General features: G+C 41.2%; 2 protein-coding genes across 6 annotated transcripts in view; one reads left to right on the forward strand and one right to left on the reverse strand.

Moving 5' to 3' along the window:
* The window catches only part of LOC131663696 (prickle planar cell polarity protein 3-like), a 120,532-nt gene that overhangs the window by 46,948 nt on the left and 53,984 nt on the right, over positions 1 to 19,600 (forward strand). For 2 of the 5 annotated variants that reach the window (XM_058934251.1, XM_058934250.1), the window contains exon 2: positions 5,831 to 5,915. The exons of 2 other annotated variants lie outside the window; for them this stretch is intronic. In XM_058934251.1, coding sequence (XP_058790234.1) covers positions 5,911 to 5,915 — 5 coding nt within the window. In that variant the 5' untranslated portion in view covers positions 5,831 to 5,910. Of the gene's footprint in view, positions 1 to 5,830; positions 5,916 to 8,096; positions 8,232 to 19,600 lie in introns of those variants that run through there. One more of the 5 variants, XM_058934248.1, reaches the window with a different exon arrangement.
* On the reverse strand, positions 13,193 to 15,686 carry LOC131663698 (ribonuclease Phyb-like). Its single transcript, XM_058934253.1, has 3 exons — positions 15,534 to 15,686; positions 14,553 to 15,099; positions 13,193 to 14,477 (listed from the first exon to the last, which is right to left on the reverse strand). The coding sequence occupies exons 1-3, from the start codon at positions 15,602 to 15,604 to the stop codon at positions 14,343 to 14,345; spliced, it is 753 nt and encodes a 250-aa protein (XP_058790236.1). The 5' UTR covers positions 15,605 to 15,686; the 3' UTR covers positions 13,193 to 14,342.

The raw sequence follows: 19,600 nt of genomic DNA on the forward strand, positions 1-19,600 counted from the left end.
AACTTTTGCCAGCTTACTAGAGCATATTATCGATTTGAAAATACCTCAGAGAGAGAGAGAGCATAGTGTGCGCACAGAGGGAGAACTGCGATGAGTTAGGGGTTTTCAGCTTAGGTAATGAAAAACTTGATGTAGGCGGGAGGCTTCCTACAAAGCGATGTTTGTTTGGATGAAATGTTATGGAGTAACTTCGGCTAAATTTCAGGCTAAATATAGACAAATTTCCCTTTGGCCTCCTATGAAAGGCTTTCCAGAAATGCTCATAAATGTAAAACAAATGTTATGCTATTTCCAACTGAAATAGGGATGTGTCGCTAGACTCGGAAAAAATTCCATAACATTATTTATCTGGCATTCCGAAACCACTGGATTATGTTGATATTCAAAGCGTTTTCAAATTCCTTCTTTTTGATTTAGTTGCGTTGCATAAACTCCCAGGTAAAATATCTCTTTGTTCTTGCTTTATTTACGTGTTACACATTCATAGAAACATGCATCTAGGGGAGTACAGCTGTTTGGGGTGGGTGTGCGATAAGAGGATCGCATGCATTTTAAATTCGCAGTCGTTTCTTATTGTTCACTTTGTTTCTCCAACGTGAAATAGATTGTGCTCTTATATAGATACACATATGTACATATAGATATAGGTATATGGATGCAAGACGGCGAAAGCGGAAAAAAAGGGAAAAAAGTGGCGACGTTAATGACGAGATTTGCATATAAAAGAGGCTTGAATAAACGGAACCAGGCGATCGGTTAGCGCTGAAATACCGCTTGTTTTTATCGGCGGGTATGTCCTGCAGCCGGGGGTGGGGTGCTCGTCGGCACGAGGGTCCAGCAGCAGGGCGCCGAGAGGAAAAAAGCGTAAAGTCGGCGAATTTAGCGGGCGCAGCGTGGCGAGCGAGTTCGGATAAGGAGAAAGGTAATCGGTTGATCTGTCCGGCGGCGACTACGTGAATCGGCGTCGTAATTCAGCTTAGAGAGAGAGAGAGAGAGAGAGAGAGAGAGAGAGAGAGAGGGCCGAGGGGGCAGGGGCGGAGCTTTCGATTGGTAGGTGTGCGCCGGTCGGGCGTCGCGTCTGCGGCAAAAGCTGCACCGAAGAGTACACGCGGCGAGCAAGCTTAATCCGACAGCGCGCGCTTCCCACGTAAGAGGGCGAGCGCTTATCTGCGACGCTTGTTTTCGCAGGGTGAACGCTCTGGCTGCGAGCGTGCAGCTTTTTCTCCGGGCCTCCCGTTGGCCTGGCGGGATTAGTTTGCCATTTAGGTTGCCGGGCGCCGATGCCATCTCCTTTCGCTTGTCTCCGGGCAACGGCTGTCCGTTAGCGCACCAACGTCAGCAACAAATAGCTCCCGTGAGTTAGTCTCCGGCGAGCGTCAGCGCAGCCTCTCCTTTTTTGGATCCGCGATCAAATTAGTCGCTTCTCCGGCTCGCGTTCGCTCTCCGCTCGACCGGAATGAGCTCGTAGCTCGCCGACTTTGTTCGCTTGCAGCGGCTTATTAGCCCATTTGCCGGCCTTGAATGGAATTCCATTGGGGCGCGCGAGTGTTTGACGAGCTACCGAGGCAAACACGAGCCGCTGCGATATTAAAGCTCCTCGCTCTCGGCCGCGAAATCGAAGTGGGCGCGCGTCGAGTCGATCCGCGCGCAATAAGCCGAGCTATTTATCTATTCGTCCAGTTGCCTGCGGACTGTCCGACGCCGAGCGCAGCGCTCGCGCGCTCACTCTCGCGGTAGGCGGTGCTGCCTAAACCCAGCCTTTTTCTCCATCGAGCTAATTATTTCAGATAATTTGCACGGCCTGCTTGTTTGCGAAAGCTCGTTTGCTCCGGCGTTCGCTGCCGCTCGCCGCTGCGGCAGCTCCGCGCCTCGTCGTCTTCTTTATTTTGCACTCAATTTCGCGCCTCATTATTCTCTTTTGTGTGCGGCTCTTGGCACTTTTTCCGCGCTCGCGCAGCCTGGCGGCGTACGGTCGCCGCTCGTCCCTCTTAGCGAGCGCTCCTCGTTGTCTTCAATGTGCACCATCATCATGTTTGTGTGTTTAAAATTCATAGCCGGCTCTCGATCGAATTCCTGCGCGCAAAGAATTTCGCTTTATTATACTCTCTTGCCCCTCCTTCCCTCCCTCCCGTTCTTTCTCTCTTTCTCTCTCGACAATATGCCGCGCAACGCTGGCCTTTGGCGAGCGCGGCACGGCTACAGCCAAATCGGCTCTCGACTCGTCCAGCTTTGCCGCACGCTTCGCGCGTCCTCGTTAGGCGCCTCGCGTGCACTGGGAAATTCGTCTAATTTTCAGTTGGCGACGCAGTGTACACCTTCGCGAAGCCCGGCACCCCCGTAGTCGGGCGGACTCGAGGAACTTTCCGCTCGACACTTGCCCTCATTTATATTTATAAGCTTGGTGGCTAGGTGCGCGCGAGCAACGATCAACTTGGGCGCGCTCGTTAGGCCCACGAGAGAGAGAGAGAGAGAGAGACGATAACGATGAGCGAAGAGCCCGCCGAGACAATGCGTCGCGCGCACGAGCGGTGCATTCGTCAGAATTAGCGGAGTCGAGGTTACGGGTTCGACAGTCTCGCTGTCATTTGCACTCGCGGACGACAGCCGGATCGGTGCGTCCGTGAAACGGCCTTTCAGCCTTTCCCAAGGGCTATTTATAAGGCGCGCGTCTCGCTCGCTGTGCGCCCTACGCTTTCGGAGTTCGTTCCATCTGCGATGTGAAATTCGACTTTTAGTTGTCGGTGCCTGTCGGGCACGCACTTGGCTTCGATTCGAGGACGCGAGTCAGCCAGTGCAGCGCAGGGCGTCGGCCCTGCTTTTCTCAACGGATCGAGAGGCGATGAAGGAAGAAGTTGTAGCTGTTTGGTCGTCGGACAGAGAGCCGGGAGGAGAGCGAGCAGCTCGACTGCCGAAGGCAGTTTGATTAGTCTTAAACGGTCCGTGAATCGTATTTTTGGCAGAGGAAGTCGAGGGCACGCGCACGTCGAGGAGAAAGCACCAATTCCCTCGACGGAAAAACCCGCTGCAATTTCTGCTGGTGCAATATCATTTAGCTGCTCGCAGAGTGCCGTGTCGGCGAACAAACAAACCGACAGTGCGGAGCGTGCGTATTCCATGAAAATTCTATCGCGATTTCCATGCGGCTGCTTTTAATTCCGCTCGACGCTCACTTTCCATACAACGCCATTAATGCGTGAATTATGCAAGCAAAAACTCACAATTATTCTTTAATGCAATATCCTTTGGCGTCGAAAGCCAGCGAGCAAGCTCGGCAAAGCTATTGTTACATCGAATGCGTTTGAAGCGGCGAACTTTTGAAAAATATGGCAAATGGATTATCGCTGAATTTCAAATTGCCGAAGCATGCAGTAGCGAACTGCGGAAAATTAGTAGAGAATTGGCGGAAGTTGAGGGAGGTTAAAGCGAACGTCGTGAAACGACTGCTCGAGCGCGAAGAGTACACCGTTGAACAGTGCGAAGGTAAACTTGGCAAACGAGATAAAAAGCAAATTTACAGGCGCGCAGTTCGGTTGTTCGGCTGAGCGCGCGAAAAGCAGTTTCAAAGAGTCCTCGGTCGACGACAGGCAGGCAGGCAGGCAGGCAGGCAGACACGGACGGAGACTGCCGATGGAAGTAAATATTTGATGCGATTTTTGCAGGTCTCCGAGAGATTCGCTGTCGCGAGGTTATTTAAGTGATCGAAAAGCTCGCGAGACACCTGCGCTCCGCGCCCGTCGGTGATTTGGCACTGCTGGCGCCGACCCGCTAGCCGCCTTGTTTGGAGAGCGCTTCGCGCCGCGCTCTCGATGGAAAGGCTCTTCCCTGAGATGCGCCTGATTTACGAGGCTTTTATTAGCCGCGCTCGCTAGCTATGCCGCCTGCGTACGTGTGCGCGGACCACTTGACGCAATCGACTCGATACGACTGATGCTTTCTATTACTTGGCGCGCTGCCGTAACGACCCTTTCTCTCTCTTTGAGTAGGCAGCTCCCATTGTCGGTACTGTACATCCATCCAGATATGATATATGATTTTCAGCGAATCGTTAGCTGCTTTTCATCGGCACTCCATTTATTGCCTCTGCCATTGTCCTGCTATAGCGAGCAGCTTGAAATAGTAGCGACTCGTGCACCTCAATGGTCTACACAATTGATTTGTTGCTTGTTCGCGTCGCTTCAGTAGTATTAGACGAAATACGCGATAGGCAAAACAATCGTAAACTGCGTCTGTCGAGTGCAACGTGTTTATAATCTTAACGGCACGGCATTTCCGCTTCCGATGTCGTTCGGCCCATTTTATGGGAGTGCGCACTCGTTCGCTACGACTCTCTCGGCCGAAACTCACGCGCTTAACGCTCCAAAATGAGCGATAAAGTGGCAACGACACGCGGGTCGAAGGCGCGCGCCCTGCAAGCCGCAGCGGCGCTCGCGCTCGCGAGCTCGAGACACGTCCGCGCGGGCGCAACCGCAACTTAAAATGAAACGCCGGCAGCTGCGTACGCTTGCAGCTGAAATAGCATGCAGTGAGATAATAAAAGTGGCGCGGATAAAACGTCGTCGCCAGCCATGCCGGCAACCACAGCAACGTCTGAGGAGAGAAAATTTGATATAGACCGGATATACGCAGCGCGCCACGCGGCTTCTCTCTCGCGCGTAATCCCGCCAGTTTATATGCTAAGCGCATCAAAATTCGCGTGCCTGGCTTACACCTCTCTTGGGATATCACCTTACAAATTCGATCAACTGGATTTTCGGAACAAAACCTGAACGCAGCATACGCCAGCCCTTCAACTTTAACTTATATGCGTACCGATACGTACTTTGCATTTTTTTCCCTTTTCTTCAACTTATATATTATCCCGTATCCTATACCATATCGGGCTGTCTTACGAGGGGAGGCTCATGCGCACGCAAACTTCCATATTCGAGTGGGCATCTCGCGAGCATTTCGCCTATCTCACTCTTGATCCTATTATAGCGATCGGCTCGCGTGATTTGTAACTTGTTCGGACACCAGTTTGCTTTCGCCTACGACAATCTCGGCCTGTTCATATTTTTCAACAATACTGCTGATGACAGCTTTCACTGACGAATCATAATGACCACTGCAGTTTGACCTGGTTGTTACCACGCAATTATAAATATATCAGCCGCGCGCGATGCCGCGGACTCGGTGTGCGAGTGCAATATACAATGCACATTTGATATGCGAGGCTTCACCCGCATACCAGAATACATTCGAAAAATATGTCTTGCACGTGACGAGAAGAAAAACAAGAAGAGCAATCGCGGACGCGATCGGTGAAATATGCCAGGGTAAATCGGACGAAAAGATGCGTAATTTATAGAAAGGGGCGTGCGAACGATAGGTGCAAGTGCAGCATTGTCTGCACGGGAAGATAATCGGTCGAGCGAAACTAGCGATAAATTGCTGGAAGCACGCGTGAAATAGCGCTCGAGGAGGGTGTGAGATAGTTTACACTTTGGGACGAAATAATAGCACAGGCGATCGCAGTCCAAGGGACTGACGAACGCCGAGAATATTCGTAGGCTGGATGGGGAAAGACGAAGCTGGGCGCGCGAGCGCGCAGCGAGCCAAAGTATGCAGTGGCACGCACGCGGGTCCAATTAAACGGCCGACCGATTAAAGCCGAGAAGGCCCGAGCGCGTCACGTATCGCGGCTAATTTATGCGCCCGATAATATTGGCCGGGCGCGCTGCACAAAAGCTCGGGCCGCGCTCAAGAACAATAGGTCTCTCCGTCGATCGATGCTCGCAAGCGCTACTGTCATTTATTACACCTTCTCAATTCGACCTTTCCTTTCTTTCAGAGTCCACGGTGCACCTTGCAACTAATGTCCATTAAGAGGATGGGTTCGCTTCTGCGTAAAAGCTTTTGAGGCTTTCTCTCATGGGGTACGCATCCTTCTAATGTCACTCTGCATGCTTCTTTGTTGCCTTTCGCCCTTGCACGTCCAATCGTAAATGCTGCACGACTAACCGAGTAGGTCGCTCGTCGACATTCCTCGTGTTTATTCCGCTGGAGCGAACGAAAAACCTCTGCAACATACCCGCACGAGGCTGGCTGCTCGGCAGGAAAAGGAAACAAACGTCGCAGCGGACAAGGCGCGAGTTATTCTGGTAAGGTAAACGGAGCAAGCGCCGTGCAGGCTGGGAGGCGAAGGTTAAAGGTAACGACATTACCGACCCCCGAGTTCGGGGCGCAAAAGCGCAACGAGCTGGTCGGCCCCTCGGCCGCCCCCGCCGCTACTTCGTCGGAGCAGCCCTCGTCGCGGTGAGCTGTGCCGCGGCGGCGGCGGTGGCGGCGGCGGCATCGAGAAAAGGATATCGCCGGCGCTCTTAGCCGTCCGGTTGGGGATATACCCCATCGAGCCCGCCGCCACCACCACCACCACCAGCGACACCTTCGCTCTCGCTCTCTCGCTCCCGTGCGCGCTCCCGTGCGCGCTCCCGTGCGTGTGCGTGTGCGTGTGCGTGTGCGCGTGCAGCGACGGAGAGCGGGAGGGAGAGATACCTTGGCGCGTGGCTGACTCGGGCGGGGGGTGCTTTTTAGAGGGGCAACACCCGGCAGCCAGCAGAGCGTCCGAGCGACGGCCCCGCGCGCTAGTACGCTCTAACCGCGGTTATACGCCGAGTCGCCGTCGATTGCACACTGGAAACCGCTTATCCGCGGACGACAAGGCGCCGAGGACAGCGAGTGCAAGTTCGCGAGTGAGTGCTGCAGTCGTCGGGTGTGCGCCGCCGGTCCCCAAAGTGTCGGCGATGCGAGAGAAGCGTGTGCCGGCTTCCTTTGTTCGGGCGTGCGCGTCGCCGGCAGCACGCAGGCGCACGGCAGCGCTGCGGGACTGATACTACGAGTCGACATGTGCGCGGACCGCCACTGGGATATTCTCGGCGCGACGGCAACCGCGGTGTGCTACTTTTGTGCGCGCCGTCGCTCGCTCGACCTTCCTCTCTGCCTGTCTGTTTGCGTCCGTTTGTTCGCTGAGCTCTGAGCCTCGCGCCAGCCTCCTCGGCGCTCTTCCTCTCGCCGCTGCCCACTTGCTTGGGGATGGGGAAGCGCCATGCCGCTTCTCTGCTATTCTCGTGCGATGCTCGTGCGTTGCCCGCGCCTACGGCCATCATTGATTATCTTACAACGCACGCTTTCTCCTCGATTCTCGAGGTTATCGAGCGCGCCTTTGGGATTTCGGTCTGACTTGTTCTAAACTGCATCACTTGCTTGCATTTCTTCTTTTGCTCTTGCGTAGCCGATAACTCAATTCCAAATAACACCTGCCAACTTTCATGTGATATTTTTCCAATGATAACTTTTATCTCTTTACTACTTGCTGTGATCGTGAAGCTTTCCACTTCTCTCCTATGACTCATTCATTCATCAAATATTAAGACTCAGCCTGCGGTTCACCTCTTCGGAACAGAGGGTAGTATGACTGTTCTACTTTATCGACTAGTTCCATATCTTTTTACTTCTGCCTGATAATTCTGTTCTACATTCTCACCTCGGTTCACTTTCAGGCCTGCTGATCGTCGACTTCACTTTATACTAATTAACGATATGCAAACTTTCTTCCAAAGTCCTTTTACAATTGCAATATGCAGCAATTGTTTGTAGGTGTGATTGTATGAAATAGCACTTTATCAACTGGCACAATCACACGTATTATTTGAAAGATAGATACCATTGCGAACGCAACAATAAGGATTTCCATAAACAATAAAGGACAATAATTATGAGAGTAAAGTAGATGAACGTGTCGTTCGGATAGGAACAAAAAAACAAACGGAAAGTTCACATGTCGTAACATTCGGCTCAGGAAGGGGGAAATCCTAAACAAGTCAAGCAGATGTTCGGAACAACAGCGGTAGTGGCACGCCGCTCTCTACAGTCGCATCGATCGATGCTGGCGATCGCAGCAGCAGCCGCCGCAGCGAGTCTCTGAAGTTCACGGACTAAGGCTGATTAGGGACATAAACTGCGATGTATGCGTTACATGTGACAAACAGCCCGGAGGTACCGATTGCTACAATCACCTTTGTTGGTGTAAATGAAGCCCCCAAATAAGAAGATGAAAACATATGTTTAACAATTGTTCCTTTTGATGTAACGGCGAACAAAATGTTTGGAACGACACCGATATTTTTTGCCGAGACGTTGAAATGGCAGATGGTCAATGTCTACCAGCATCCTATAAAGTTTGCTGCTATAAGGTATCCACAAATAACATGTGTTCTTTTTTATTTATATACGCGTCGCTTTTGTATTGATTCTTGTCACAAAGCTGTATCTATTGTTCGGTTATAAATATTGTGAAATCGTACTTTGAAGCATACTTTTTTAGACCTTACTTGAGCAATAATGTTAGCTGTTTTAACCATTAACCATTTAGACTTTTAACTTTATCATGTATGATGGTACATGCGATTTGAAAACGCTTATTTTCTTGTTATCAAGGCATCTGGACGACAAATCCAAATATTTAGATTGAGATGTTTCAAAATGTAATAAACAACCGAATAGGTAAAAAAAATTGTCGTGTCTTAAGTAATGGAATATCACCATTGCGACAGCAATAACTTTAAAAGTTTATTTAGAAGAAAATTTTACCAACGAAATGAAGGCTTACGTATTCGATCCTTTTTAAATCCTTTTTTTAAATTCTAAGTCTTTTTATTATCGGAAGTAAACATTCGATTATTATAATACGAACGGAGATTGGCTGAAAAATTATCTGTATGCATTAGCCAAAAAATTTGCTAACAAATAAATTCAAGAAGATACGCGCGAGCATTTTGTCCCATGTTTGTTAGTTACACTTGTCGGCAGATCTGCTACCCACGCGAGAGATTGGGTAGATTTTCCGTATTAACCTGATTTGCATACCAACTGATAGTTTGTCGCGTCGATTGTCCAGCTTGTTATACCTTTGCCCCTTTCGACCGAGTGGTCTGCTTTTCCTGCGCGCCCCCTCGCGTTTTAAAGTTCAGCTTTTCGCATCAGAGATTGTGAATCATTATACGCGAACATTTGAACTTAAAAGTAAAGGCATAAGTATTGTTAACAAGTATCAACCAGAGTTCAATAATAATTGCACGATTTACCTATCTCGCTATGAAATTTATTGTCTTGCTTTTGAACAATTAGATGATTACATATTACATCAACAATTTGCTCCAATAATTTTAAAACATAGAGAGCTTACAAATAATATGAGCTAATTATTTCCAACAAGACATCGTCATTCACTGCTGATCCTTCATCAATTTTATGTCACTGCTAGTGACACGAAGTGACTAGCTTACGATGGCGGGATTGCCATGGATTATTGTTAGCTGATATGGCTATCACAGTGAATTCTAGAATTAGCTTTGAGTAAATGTTTATTTCCGTCCGATTATCATTAGGTATTTATCGTATTATTTGAATGATGTATTCATAATATGAATTTTGAAATGTGTCACGATAGAATAACCTTAATGCATTCAAGTGCTGAAAAATGTACTTGTATATGATGGTCTTTTTGATAAAAAAAATCTTATATTTCGAGCATGGATTGATCGTGAAAATGTCATTGGAGGGGATAAAACATTGCTGAATTTGTGTCTCGATCGATCCAAATTTTGGAACATTTTTTTCTATCCAGTCTTTGTGAAGCGTGTAAATTTGATTTGACACTGTGTAGTACAATGTGCCTTGCGTAAAAAAATTTAAGAGTTTTGTATCGAAAAAAGTCGTTAAAAAGATAGGAAAACTTGGCGTCCCTAGGGTCATTTGAACAACCCCCATGGGGGATCGATTCTTCTTGTGGCTTGCATCTTTTTATGCCAGACGCGCTGCTGTAGGAAAGCTTAGTATTCAGTCGCCATCGCTTCATTAAAACTTTTGTCTCCGCAAGCGGATCGTTTGATATTGAGGTGAGGCGGTGAGGCGGTGAGGCGGTGGTGGCGTCTTTATATTGGATTGGCTGAAGCTGAGCCATGATATAAGTTTCGATCATATAAGCTTGCCTCGAAGCTACCGTGTAGGGGAGGAGTTGAAGAATGGAGGCGACAAGCTCCAGAATTCGGCAGTATTTCCCGAGTAAGCGCGACTGTTTCATTTCACCGCCACGTATACTTACCTTTTGTACGTCCACCTTTTGTGCGTCTGCCAACTCTTATTGAATTTACGTTTACGGCCGGACCCGTAATATTTCTCGGGATATTGGCCTTATCATAAGATATAACAGTTATTATCCGTGTATTAGCGAATAATGGAGATGAGCATAACTTGACTCTATTAAAAAGTCGATCTGTGCAGCTGTGAGAAAGGAGCGACAGCTGTTACGCCCTGAATGACGGCTACCTTCCATGCGCGTACGCGGCGAAGGCTCCGTTGCGCCTACTTCGCCGATGATCGCGCAGCACTTATTTGCACCGTTGCGATTAAGAAAAGACTTCCGTATCGATAGTCGAGCGGCACGTTGAGCGTCCATTACTGAACAATTAGCTTGCAAACAGTGCACTCGGACAATGCGAGATATTTGCCTCGTAAACGACCTCTCGCGTTAAACTATTCTGCGACTGCCGTAATAATGCTAGCGCGCTATTGCCGTTGGCTTTAAAATGATGGCCGAACGGCATGCCGTTTAAGTATCGCACCGAAGGGCGCATTGCCGAGAGAAAGCTTTGTCGAGGAATCTAACGCGCAGGGCGTGCGCCACATAACGTATCAAGGAAAACTATTCGGCCGGTGTGTCCACTGCCGCACAAAGCCAAGGGAGGCAACGTATAAATGCCCGAGGGTTGTTTGGTCGTATACACGCGTGATTCAATCACGTCCCTCCCGTTTCGACTCGCGCCTCGAATACTGATCGGAAGCCTTCGACTCGCGGCCATTTTTAAAATCGACTTTCTTTGCAACTGTTCAATCTCCTGTTCTTTTCTTTGCTCACTTGCGTCTACGAAGGGGCCTTTCATCTATCCTAGTCAGATCAGCCGACAAATTCCTTTAACCGTGTCATTTGGCTACAACTCACTTGTCAACTGATTATTCAATTTGTCAGCAAACAATCTAAGCTTTGTTTCACTCGACGCGTAGTGACTGGCCAAATACGCCAGCTGCAGCTGTCGCAATTCCACGCACGCCGAAGCCACGCGAATTTGTTTCTTTTCTATATATTAAAAGATAAAGATAAATGGTCGGCTAGGCTATCTGCTACTGTACGATACACGTCCTTCATTTATCGTTCTCGCGCTTTCTCAGCGTTCGTGAGGCGAATGAAACAAAGTGAATTTGCTGCCGCCTTCGAGCACGTACGCTGCCGTTACTGTCCCACAAGAAAGCCAGCTCTGGCATAATTACCTTCGCTATTGGTCAGCTTTTTCATCATCTCTCGCTCTTTGTTGCCCGTCCTCCTTTGGGAGCGACGCACACCCGAGCAACACGCAAATTTTTCCCGTCAACACCACCAAAAGCAAAAGTTCAGCTCTCGTTCGCGTGCTTTTACTATCGATTGACACGCCCAGTTATTGAACCCAATTTAAAACCTCTTATTACGAGTCCTCGCGAGAATACTTTCACCGAATGCAGCTACCAATTTCATATTGAACGGCTGTAAAGTATACTTTGCCGATGTCGCAATTTTCCGGACAATAAGGCCCGCGTCAAAAGTAATCATAACTTTGTCGTTGAAAGTCAACCGGTTAATAACGCCGGATATTAATAATAGACTTTCATTTTTCACATTTCGATAACTATTTCATAAAGTGCTACATTTTCAGAATAATTTTCACAATTACTTGTGTCATCATTATCCTTGTATTCAGCTAATGCAAACGTCTTATCGAAACATACACAGTGACTTTGCTTCTTCTTTTTATCCAACGTCAAATATCTTGCTTATTAATTTATTAAAGCACGTTACCGAATAATCGCATATTCATAATCGAATATTTGAATGTCACATTCACCGGATTTTCGGTGCGCATAACGAATAGCTCTGCATAGCATTATAAATTTCATGCGCTTCGTATGCATTTCCTGGTATGACATTATTGTCATTTTATATCTGTCCAAAGTTTAAATTATCCGATAGAGATGAAGATTATTCAAGCTATTGCTGCGTTCGAGTTTTAAAAACCTATATTGTTCTTTTACTTCTGAAAGTTGAATTATTTGGTATTCATTTTAATGCGCACATCTTATCGTGGAAACTATCCACCTGGAATTTTACAATAAGATCGCAATACTCAGGGTTTCCTCGACGTTTATTCGAAGGTCACAAACCATCCAGACTTCCACTGTTATTGTTTGAATAATAACGTGTATTTGGTATAGCACAAGGGCTACATCCAAATGTCTTGATCTGTAGAGAATTTAAGTTCCAACAACTTACTTGTGGCTAAAGTTAAGATAGGACAAATATTTCAAATTTATTGCTATGGATCCAGAGCAACCTGTCGGTACCTATCATGTTAGAGTACTAATAAATTGCATGATCTGCAAAATAAACTCAGTTTATAGTTTATAATAAGTAATATTTGTACCAAGTTTCAGATCAATTAAATGAAAATTAGGCCAGTTATCGCAAAAACCAGAAATAGCTATTTTTATATAGAATTATTTTCTTCTGCAAATATATCATCTGGAGAGCAAATTTTTTCAAATTAAAGAAAAATTCAAGTACTACAAGATTTTGTAATAAAAAATTGTGGAATTGATGCATAACAATGAAATCCATAGAAGAAACCAAATTTGAAAAACTTGAAAAATCACATTTTTTGAAATTCAAATTATCTTACAGATAGATCAAATTCTATCGTATAAAACTGAAGCAGCTAATGACTTCGCGTGTATATACTGCGTACATACACACATATAAACATTTTTTCAAACAACAAATTTAAGTCAACTTGATTGATTTTTCTAAACGAATGCTGAAAGCAGATAAATATTGTTCTTAAGTATTTAAAAAACCGTTATTTTTACTGATGATAAATCAATGAGTAATTTTATACAAATTAATACATAATGGATTTTCAGTACAATCTACATGAACTATTACATCGTAACTGATTTGAAGCGTGCAGTAGTTAGTATTAAAGTAATAAACTTGATCAGGTGTAATTGATAATTTATTTAATACTCTTTTTACATTATATTTTTCTATAGTAATGATAAACATTTTGAAAAGTACTTTTTCAGTGCATTCGTCCTATCAATTCTTTAGTATATATACCATGTTTACTCCACTTAAGCCAGAATGCAAAATTGTCGGTTTCAAGTTTAAAGTCCTTTTATCCTCCATTAGCGCGAATAACCATTCGCTTAATAAATCGAGTAAATCTGGACATCTGTTTTTTTTTTTTTTGAAAATGTATTTATTCATTGCCTTAAGATCGCTTCAGTGCACAGTACCAAATCAAATTATTGATTAGATAACACATTTCTTGAAAACATTTTTTACTTTAGGTTTATATCGTTCGTAGCCTAACATAATTCAAAGGTCAATGATGAAATTGAAATATATTCTTTATTAATTTGCAGTATTTGGAAATGTAAGTATAATATTCAACTTACCTGTATAAGGATTTTAAAAACTTGTATAAAAATATATATACGGAAAGGTTATGATATGATTTTTCATGATATTATTACATATTATGAAAACGTTGAGTAAAACATTGACTTAATTTTCATAAATAAATGTTAGTGATCATAAAAAAATGACTATGTCGGCTAAATTTTTAAAGCATAACATACTTTGTATGACTATTTTACTCATAAGATTTATCGTAAGTAAAAGTCATATAATCTTGATAGTATGACAAACTGAAAGTTCACTTAAGAACGTTTTCTGATATATTATTGTACGTAAAAGATATTCAAATAAGAGAGGTTTAAAACAAAAATATAAAAATAAAATATAGTCAAACTCTAAAAATCTATTCTAATATGATAGGTACATGTTCTGTTTAATTCATGGTTAACTATTCGCTTATTTCCTGAAAATTGAAAAGTCTTAAAAATTACTGTTTGTTTATATTGTTATAAATTATTAAATTGAAATCTCCAGTTTTTAATAAAGTTCTAAGCAAACATGAAGTCTTTTTTATCGAAAAGTCTGGCGTAAAAATAGCCGTACTCTATTGCTCTTTCTTCAAGCTTTATATTGTGCAAGTGCAAATGCGTATATTTGTTAAAATGGCAGAATTTTTCTCCTTTGTCATACAAAATATATGTAGGTATCATCAACATAACTATATCAATTATTAAAACAAATTCACAAAATGAAGTAAAAAGTGTCGACAATTATGGTTATATGTTAATTAGAGCAAACATCAACATGTGTTGGCATTTCTTGGATAAATTATCTCAGACTTGCAGTTTGTTCGATTTTCATCAGAACAGTCTGTAAGCTTAAATGACTTGTCGAAACAAACGTTGAATTCTTGAACGTATTGTTCTTTAGTAATCTGGAAAAAATATTGTTATTGTAAGAAAGTTTTGTTATAATGAATATTTATATAAACATTATTGTATGTCCTCACGTTATTTGTAGCACATTTTATGTACGTTTTAACGCCTAAAGTATTCTGAATAACTGTAAACAGGTCACTGTAATTGTATGTTTTCCCTGGAATGATTCCGGAATCAGCAAGTACAACACCTAAGTTGTACTGATCCAGCAATTGTAAAGATTTTGAAAAATATTTTGGTAATGTATTTGTACTTTCCAGCGCCATAGCACAAGTTCCATGTTTTGACCATTCGTGGCTCCAAAAAGAATCAATGCTTAATTTCAAATTAAAAGTTGGCCATTTTTCTTTCATCATGGTTCTTAACGAAGAGCTTAATAAGTTCGGGTTGTATTTTTCATCATTACAATTAGATGGGTGCTTGCCATGTTTATTTGATGGCCAAAGCCCATGAATTGTCCAGATATTTTTATTTTTTGGCATTTGACACATACTACAAGCATATTTTTGAGTTGTCCATACTTTATTTAAATTCCAGCAACTGGTCTGTGGCCAGCTTTGAGAAAATACCAACATATCATAACATGCAGTTAGATTTTGTGGAATATCATCAACGCTTCTAAAATAAAAAAAACGCATATTAAATATATTGTATTGCAGTGGTTTAATTAAATAGAAACTAATCAAATATAGATATTTTGTATTCAAACCGGTAATCAAAATCATGATTTACAGTAGTGAAAAGTAATAAATACATATTATCGTTTATTCAATTGCCCTTAGATGATAATTTTATACTATCTCTAGATTATCAAATCGCGTATTTATCTATATAATTTAGATAAGATAAAACTATATGCACACAATTTTAGAATATTTCTAATGGTTTAAATATTGAAGATCGTTTGAAAGAAATATTATGATATATTGTGGAACTTATATAAAATTGATATCCATTAAAAATTTCAGTAATAATTATTCCTTCATGTATATCGAATTGTTGTATAATATTACAATAAAAATATAAAACAGTCTTATCATTGTTTGGCTTACCTCTCGTCAAATTGCGCAGTAATTTGATTGACAAACAATGCTGCTATTAAAATTGAAGTAAATTTGAACATTTTCAGTACTGAAGTAATGACTTCTTTTTTACTTGAGTGATCAGAATCAATATTCTGACAACAATGTTGAGCGAAGCTTAGATTGTCACTGTTTCTTAACGACCTTTTTCAGTTTTTATAATAGAGATAACGTACGTACTCGCTTACGCATACGTGTATCTGATTAGTCATTGATATAGTATAAATCTTATTGTATGTGGGTAAAATTCAAAAAAATGCTAAAATGACATTTTTTAAAAATGAAAAAAAATTTTTTTTAATTTTACTTTACATCTTTTTATACGTTTATATATATCATAAATAAAAAGAAAACAAGAATGGGCGAGCTATTTTTGGAATTTTTTAATAACGGCGGCGTAAAAAAGTTTTTTAATTTCTTTTTTTTTAGAGTTTCAAGTTTAAACTTAAATATCTCAGGAACCACTTGATGAATTTAAAGAAATCCAACGGCATTCGAAAGGTACGGGTAAATACTATTATTTTCTGCATTTTAAAATATTTTTAATACTTTTTACTTTATTTTTTTGCAGTTACAATTTTTTACTTAGAAATTTTTACCATAAATAAATAAAGTTAAAAAATTATAAAATATACTATGTAATATTGAAATACATAAAATTGCAGTATTTGCTGTCGCCTTTAAAATGCCGTTCAGTTATTTAAAATTCATCAAACAGTTCTTGAAATACTAAACTTTAAAAGCGTGATACGAGGACATTTATATTTCTTTTTTTTATTCTATGCTGTTACTTTGTAATCGATACATATAATAATAATATATACTTTATAGTCATTTTCAAGCTCTTGGCGTGTACTTTCTTTTCCCCGCTACTCGATCGCAATAGTATTTTTTTTTCGTAAAAAAAGTAAGCGTGATACGAGGACATGAGAAAAGGTACGTTTTTTTACGATCTTATTTAAGTGTATTTTTTCACCTAACATACAACTTATCATACCAATAACCCCTTCAATTGATAGAAAATAAACAAATGTTAATATTTGAAATCATTTAGCATTGAATTTTTGACTTCTTAAATATTTATACCATAAAATGTCGAAAGCATGACACGAGGACAAAAAAAAACATAACTTTAAGCTTAATTTTGAACACTATTTATTAAGTTATTGCATTTCTGCACCCCACCATTCGATTCCTTGTAAAACCTTCAAAAATCATTGTAGTAGATTTTTAATAAATATTTATTTGAATACATTTTTCTTTGAAAAACAAATACTTCTGCGCCCACGACGCGTGACACGAGGACATTTTTGCTTGTTTTTCGGTCATGCAGACCAAAATTAGTGTTTTAAATAATGTTTTAGTATCTGAACAAGTTGTTTAGGGTTGTTGTTAACGAATTATATCAAGTAGACATGTGGATATAGTTTCCATAAAAAACTTAGGGCCAAAAAACATGTATTTACAATTTTTTGAATTTCACCCATGTATTGTTTCGTCAAATCCATGATTCAAGCCTCATTTAAATGCTTATACACCAATATCAATAATTCTCTGTGAATTGTTAAATGTCCAATTATATTTTTCAAATACAAATTATTTTATAAGTTTAATTCTTAATGAATACAGCAGCTATTCACTGTGGTTCACGATATATCTATAAAACAGCTTATTTCATCAGTTACGTTAATTTCTGAAACATATTACGAAAAATTCAAATTGAATATTTTTTATTGTACGTTCTCGTGCAGTTTCAATAAATATTTATACGCGTGCAGAGCGAAATTCGTATATACAAATTTCACTGAAATGCGTCAATTAAATGGTTTCATTAATAATAAGTTTTTATACGCTGCTTCAGGTACTGAATAAAATCACTTATTGCTAATAAATTTATTTTAAATAATAAAAAACTTTGTATGGTTATAATTTTTCCTAATGTACTCAATCGTTTCATGTTCAGTAATAGTATTTTTTATGGCACTGAGGAGAGGAATGGTAAGAGAAGCTTAATTTTCACCAATTTAAATAATATTTGGTAATATAATCATTACCAATGATAATGAGATGTACGCTTTTTGATACAATATAATTTTTTAAACTGATAATTGCAGCAGTTGTTTATTTAACCGCGTCTGCAATTAATTCTCACTTTTACATATTTAGAGCTGATTAACCGGGTGTCATTTTATATTTTTTATTAAATTTTTATATTATTTTGCGATATAAACAAAACTTTCAATAGATATTTGATTATTTGTTTAGTTTCATTAGTCGTCTTTTACTTTTATTTTTCATTAGACTATTTCCTTTCTTTTATCATTCCAATCTCTGCTGATTTTTGCTAATAAAAAATATATTAATACATAAAAAGATATGTAATAACATTCAAGCATAATAACAACTAAGTAACGATAAAATAACACTAACATATAATAAAAATAACGTGAATATTGCTATGTTGAAATGAAAGATTAGGATTTTTAAGAATTGAATATATGGAAATTTCGGATTGATTAACGATACCCTCATTATTGAGCGCGTGATAAATAAAATCATAATATTAATTGAGCAATAGTAGATCTGATTATAAAATGATAATTTCTTAGATGAAAAAAGTTATTTTTTCTCGCGTGTTATAATTCTTCAGCTTAAAGCTGTAAAACGCTATCGCTTGTGTTTCACGATTCATCCATTATTTTATCCATCATTGAAGCTATTTAATGACGATGAAATCATTAGTTCTATTAATTCGTTTTCGTCATTCCCGCAAAACCTAGAGTAAAAGAAGTGACTCTGTTTACGACGCAATTGAGGCCCTTAATAAAAGAAAAGAGCAGCCAGAAGTAACCAATTAATTTAGTATACTATTTAGTGTTGGATCGTAAAGTGTCGTTTTTCTTTTTCAATGTTATCTGCTGGTTTTATTGTTAGGACCATCAAGTATCCAACTATAGAAGAACGTTGATACTCTTAAAAGATATATCTTCGAAAATGACTTATTGAAAGTAAATGAATAATGAAAGCGTTTACTCATTAATACTGCACGAGAGTGTCTGTTTATGAAAAGTGTAATAGACGATAAAATTCGTGAACGCGAAAAGGTAAAAGTGCCTTTGTATGTTTTGCGTTGGATATAAATTGACGGAGAAAGTGGTCACTGTTAAATGAGAGAGTAGTCGCAGATGTCGTTTCTTTATACGACTGCACTTTATTCGAAACGCCTAAGTCGTGTTGGAGGTATGTCTTTCCCCCTCGATTTTCTCAGCATCTGCGCCGAGTTTTGATGACTTATGTTAGCCATAAAAGTTCTATTTCTTCTCTTCTACTTTTCTACCCTCGAACTTGCTGGGAAAATGATTGTTTTGTAAGCTGACGTATTGCCAGAGGTTCGCTAACACCCTTTTGATTTAAAACTAATGCCTCTCGTATCGTGCATATAGCATTGAAATGCTTTTTCGTAAAAATATATGTAAACGATAACCATTTTATTCTTTTTTTGTTTCAGGTAAGTGTCAAGCGTGAAAATCAATAGGCGAACTAGAGCTGTGAGTATTTGAATGTAGTTTTACTCTATCCATCGAAGCAGAAATCACGATAAACCTAATTAATGTAACTCATTACTTATTTTCATAAAAGAAGTGGTATTAAACATTTAAGATTCGGGGAGGAAGGGAAAAAAAATGTTGGGCAGTAAAGTTTGGCTATCGTTCAAACTGACTCGGTGCGAGGGAGAGAGGTTTAGGATAATAGCAGGGATCTGATTCGCGCGAGCGCGCGGCGTCGCAGTATTTAGCTTATCACGCGTTACTATCGTATGGCGTCTGGCATATAGGCCTCGGGGGGTCCACAGGAGGTGGGGGAGGATTTCGCAGCGCGTCCTAAATCAGAGGCCAGCCGCCGGCAACTCGCTCTCCGTCAGTCGCAAATTTAAAGCCGCTGCCGCATTATTGGTGCGTATTAAAGTGGCTGGGCTTATAGGAATGCTCCGGAGCTGCGAGTTTCTCTCCTCGCGAGATAAGGCCGCTGCGGTTTTT

This window comes from Phymastichus coffea, unplaced genomic scaffold (assembly GCF_024137745.1).
Source record: "Phymastichus coffea isolate CEN01 unplaced genomic scaffold, Cenicafe_Pcof_1.1 PCOF00038, whole genome shotgun sequence".
NCBI classification, from domain to species: domain Eukaryota; kingdom Metazoa; phylum Arthropoda; class Insecta; order Hymenoptera; family Eulophidae; genus Phymastichus; species Phymastichus coffea.

Bases quoted from the DNA above. Each gene is read 5' to 3' on its own strand.
- LOC131663698 (XM_058934253.1), bottom strand. From the start codon at position 15,604: ATGTTCAAATTTACTTCAATTTTAATAGCAGCATTGTTTGTCAATCAA. The intron at 15,100-15,533 runs GTAAGCCAAACA...TTTTTATTTTAG, and splicing joins ACTGCGCAATTTGACGAGAG to AAGCGTTGATGATATTCCAC. The intron at 14,478-14,552 runs GTGAGGACATAC...TATTTTTTCCAG, and splicing joins TAAAATGTGCTACAAATAAC to ATTACTAAAGAACAATACGT.